The 4,417-nt window shown below is 38.2% G+C and overlaps 2 protein-coding genes across 4 annotated transcripts in view; both read left to right on the forward strand.

Moving 5' to 3' along the window:
* Positions 1,020-2,931, forward strand: LOC104786432. 3 transcript variants are annotated; one of them, XM_010511848.2, is made up of 6 exons: positions 1,023-1,417; positions 1,523-2,091; positions 2,223-2,304; positions 2,410-2,521; positions 2,605-2,720; positions 2,840-2,931. In XM_010511848.2, the coding sequence occupies exons 1-6, from the start codon at positions 1,277-1,279 to the stop codon at positions 2,849-2,851; spliced, it is 1,032 nt and encodes a 343-aa protein (XP_010510150.1). In that variant the 5' UTR covers positions 1,023-1,276; the 3' UTR covers positions 2,852-2,931. The 3 variants fall into 3 exon arrangements, with proteins under 3 accessions (XP_010510151.1, XP_010510150.1, XP_010510149.1); XM_010511847.2 differs by lacking the exon at positions 2,840-2,931 and having other exon boundaries at positions 1,023-1,142; positions 1,259-1,417; positions 2,605-2,820; XM_010511849.2 differs by lacking the exon at positions 2,840-2,931 and having other exon boundaries at positions 1,020-1,417; positions 1,526-2,091; positions 2,605-2,820.
* LOC104789098 (type II inositol polyphosphate 5-phosphatase 14-like) overlaps positions 3,031-4,417 on the forward strand; it is a 6,515-nt gene continuing 5,128 nt past the window's right edge. Inside the window, exons 1-3 of the mRNA XM_019245262.1 lie at positions 3,031-3,883; positions 3,979-4,231; positions 4,312-4,414. Of these exons, the coding sequence (XP_019100807.1) occupies positions 3,040-3,883; positions 3,979-4,231; positions 4,312-4,414 (1,200 nt within the window). The 5' untranslated portion in view covers positions 3,031-3,039. The remainder of the gene's footprint in view (positions 3,884-3,978; positions 4,232-4,311; positions 4,415-4,417) is intronic.

Raw genomic sequence — 4,417 nt, forward strand, 5'->3', positions numbered from 1 at the left:
GTTTTAGTGGGGGTTATTGGTTTAAGATTTGAAAAGAGTTTTAAAGACTTTAAATGTTATGTAGAATCTGTGGTTATTAGATCAAGATTTTGTTAAACTCTGTTAAAATTTAGTGTTATTAGTTTGTGATTTGTAAAAAGTCATTTAAAATCTTAACAAATCTGAGTTATTGGATTCAGACTTTTATAAAATCATTAAAAATTTTGTGTTATTCAATTAAAACAAAAGAATCTAGGATTGTTAATGAGTTCAATTATTATGTTATTGGTTCATGATTTTAGACACTTTCTTTACAAAATAAAGTCATGGAAAGTATCATAAAAATACAGGGATTATTTGGAAGACTTTACAAGATTTTAGAAAATTAATCAACAAAACTCTTTAGCAATCTTTAACAATCTTTCACTTATTCATTTTTAATGATTTTGTTGAACTCTTCAAAAATCTTCATAAATCTCAAACCAATACAACCCCCTAATAAAATTTGGAAAATAATAACGCAGAAGCATGGAGTCGAACCCAGGTTTAGATTGAAAAACCTCTTTGTTACCACTACACCATGAGAAACTTAACATCATAGTTTGTTAACAAGTCTAGATATCTACTTATCACGTTTATCTATAAATTAACACCGTCAACTAATTCTTGAACGTCATTAACGGATATTAAGTCACAGGTACGAATTTACCAACAACTTTAAAAATGAAGTATTTTTAGACCAACACTAATTAGATAAAGTATTTTTCTTCCAACAAAAAAGATCGGTATTAAACTTCCAAATAAAAAATAGATGAAGTATTTTTTAGCTTTTTTCCCCTTAAAAAAAACTTTATTTACTAACTATTTCTGCCAAAATGTTATTCTCTCTATTTTTTCTTTTACCATGGTTATCTACCAAAGTTGCTCTTGATTCAACAGGTTGGTACTTATAACAAAACAAAAATTATTTGTTTCTGACGTGTCATACTCCTATTTGATATAACTTTGGTGTAGTACGATTCTATCCCAATTAACAAACAGAACAGAGGTTTCTGTAGGGTTTTAAGTTTTGTTTTTGTTGTTGTTTTGCTGGGGAAGAAGAAGAAGAAGCAGAGGCAAATACAAATACAGCTTTCAAATCGACTTGCAAAAACACAACTCAAGTTTTGTTAATTTTTTCTATTCAATTATATTTTCTTCCTCTTGTCCTTTTTTTTTTTTTTTTGTCTGGGCGATTCAATTTTGGAATTGAACTTGAAAAATCTCTTTCGGTGTTTAGATTTTGTTTTCAGGAGAAATGATTCTTCCATATTCGACACAGTTCACTTGCCCTGTTCAAGAAAATGGATTTAGCTCTTCCCTTTTATTATTTCCCCATTTCCAAAGACATCGTTTTGACGTTGTCGGTTCGGTGAAGATTGCTTCCTCCTCCTATTCGGTTAGTCTCCGAATCACATAATTCTCTTTAGTTTTGATTACACGAGTCACAAATTGTTTAAATTTGAAACCTTTTTGTTGTGCTCTGACGTATGGGGTGGTAAAGAAGGGGAATGTTACGAGGTCAAGAAGAAATGTGAAAGCTTTTGGGTTAGTTGATAAACTTGGGAAAAAGGTATGGAGAGAAAAAGAAGAAGATAGTGACAGTGAAGATGAGGAAGATGAGGAAGTGAAAAAAGATACCTCTGGAGATGAAGCGAGTCTTGATGATCCAGAAGAGAGAAGGGAATGGAGGAAGACGATAAGAGATGTGATTGATAAGCATCCAGATGTGGAAGAAGATGAAGAGATTGATATGGTTGAGAAGAGGAGGAAGATGCAAAAGCTTCTTGCTGATTACCCACTTGTTGTGAATGAAGAGGATCCTGATTGGCCTGAGGATGCTGATGGTTGGGGGTTTAGTTTCAACCACTTCTTTAACAAGATAACGATTAAGAATGAAAAGAAGGAGGATGATGATGACGATGATGAAGGAGATGATAGTGAGAAGGAGATTGTTTGGCAAGATGATAACTATATACGCCCGATTAAAGATCTCACAACTGCAGAATGGGAGGAGACGGTGTTCAAAGATATCAGTCCTCTCATGGTTCTTGTTCACAACCGCTACAAAAGGTTGGTTGTAGTAACAGTTTGTTTTACTGAAAATTTTTTTTATGCTAGTGGTCTCTTTCATTTCGTTATACTTGGCTATAGTAGTTCTAGCTTTGTTGTTAAAATTTGATACGAGTTTGGGCTAATTCCAGGCCAAAGGAAAACGAAAAATTCAGGGAAGAATTAGAGAAAGCGATTCAGGTAATATGGAACTGTGGACTTCCTTCACCAAGGGTAAGTTTTTGAACATCTCTTTACCAATTTCAAAACCATTCTTAAATTCTGCTGTCTGTTATGTTCTGTGCTTTAATCCTCCTCCTGGGTCATTATTACTTCCAGTGTGTTGCTGTTGATGCTGTGGTTGAGACAGATTTAGTCTCTGCATTGCAAGTATCTGTGTTCCCAGAGATCATCTTCACTAAAGCCGGAAAGATACTATACCGTGAGAAAGGTATTGTCTCGAAACCTAAAACTGTTCAGTACCAAAATCTCTAACCATATTGTTGTACTTAGAACAGTTAAACATATTTTCAGGCATTAGAACAGCAGAAGAGCTTTCAAAAATCATGGCCTTCTTCTATTATGGAGCTGCAAAACCACCTTGTTTAAATGGTGTGGATAATTCACAAGAACAGATTCCTTTAGTCGATGTAAGTGTCAATTAAGCATAAGCCTTTGTGATCTTTGTAATGTATGAACTAAAGAAGTAATCAATCTTTTGAATGTGAAATATATGTTTTCTTTTGTTTTTTGAAATTGCTATTTATAGAACATGATATGAGTCACAGAAGCAGAGACTTCGCGTCCGTAAACACTTGATCACCATGTTTCTCTCTCTCGTGACGTGCTCTCTTCTCCCTTTCTCTCTCCCTCTCTCTCAATCTCTCCTTCTCATTTCCTCTTCATGGTTGGATTCGTTCCGGTTTCCAAATTTCTTCATTTCGTGAGTTCTTTTGATCTTCTTCTTCCATGGATTCGGTTATCATTGAAGCAGATGAGCGGGAGGCGCTGGCATCACTCGTCCCCGCTCATCCGCTGCCACCGCGTAAAACGCATTCCTATGTTGAGCAATGTGAACAGAAGCCTCACCACCCGATCCGCAAATATAGCCTTGATGAGGGCTCTAAATCTGTAACGTCGGATTCTGAAGCTATATATTTTGATTCCTCCGGCGAGTTCTCTACCGAAGGAGTAGTCATCATCGATGGCAGAACCGGTGACGAAAGAGGTAACGGGGAGGATTACGGTTTTGTCACACCTCCATCCAAACCAGCATCACAGCTAGGTGGAGATGACGGTGGCAGGGAGGATGGTATCGAGTCCCTTCCAGAATTCATCGGCGCAGGAGGCGGCACTGACGTATTCAAAGTGCCGGTGCGTGCTGCGGTGAATCCTGGACGGCCGCCATGTCTGGAACTCCGACCGCATCCGTTAAGAGAGACACAGACGGGAAAGTTTCTCAGAAACATTGCTTGCACAGAAAGTCAGCTATGGGCGGGACAAGAGAACGGCGTGAGGTTCTGGAACTTGGAGGAAGCATACGAGGTTGGTTGTGGCCTTGGTGGGCAGGTACGTCGAGGGGATGAGGATACAGCGCCGTTTCATGAATCTGTTCCGACCTCACCTGCCTTGTGTTTGATGATTGACCACGGCAATAGGCTTGTGTGGACTGGCCACAAGGATGGCAAAATTAGGGCCTGGAAAATGGATCAGCCGAGTACGACTAGTGCGGATGGTTCAAAGCCTTTCAAGGAACGACTCTCATGGCAAGCTCATCGTGGTCCTGTGAATTATATTGTCATAAGCTCATATGGTTAGTGTTCTCTGATTCTAGAGAGTTAATCTAGTTTTTGATGGTTCGTATTTGTATTCTCCAATCTTTTTGGTCTCTTCTTTTTTATGTTGCAGGTGATATGTGGTCATGTTCTGATGGCGGATTGATAAAAATATGGACGTTGGATTCTTTAGAGAAGTCTCTGGTGCTTAAGCCGGAGGAGAAGCATATGGCTGCATTGTTAGTGGAGAGGTCTGGCATTGACCTGAGGAGCCAAGTTACTGTCAATGGTACATGCAGCATATCTTCATCAGATGTCAAGTTTTTGTTAGTTGATACAGTAAGAGCTAAAGTGTGGGCTGTGCAGCACCTATCGTTCTCAATCTGGTAGGTTTTTTTGTTTAATGACATGCAATAGTCTCTGTTGTGGTTCTACTATGATTATTCAAAGAGATCTATCTGTGCAGGGATGCCCAGAATAAAGAGCTTGTGAAAGTTTTTAATATTGATGGCCAAGTCGAAAATCGTGTGGACATGCCACCAACGCAAGGTCAACAAGTTGAAGAAACGAAA

The sequence above is a fragment of the Camelina sativa genome, chromosome 5, assembly GCF_000633955.1.
Source record: "Camelina sativa cultivar DH55 chromosome 5, Cs, whole genome shotgun sequence".
Taxonomy (NCBI): domain Eukaryota; kingdom Viridiplantae; phylum Streptophyta; class Magnoliopsida; order Brassicales; family Brassicaceae; genus Camelina; species Camelina sativa.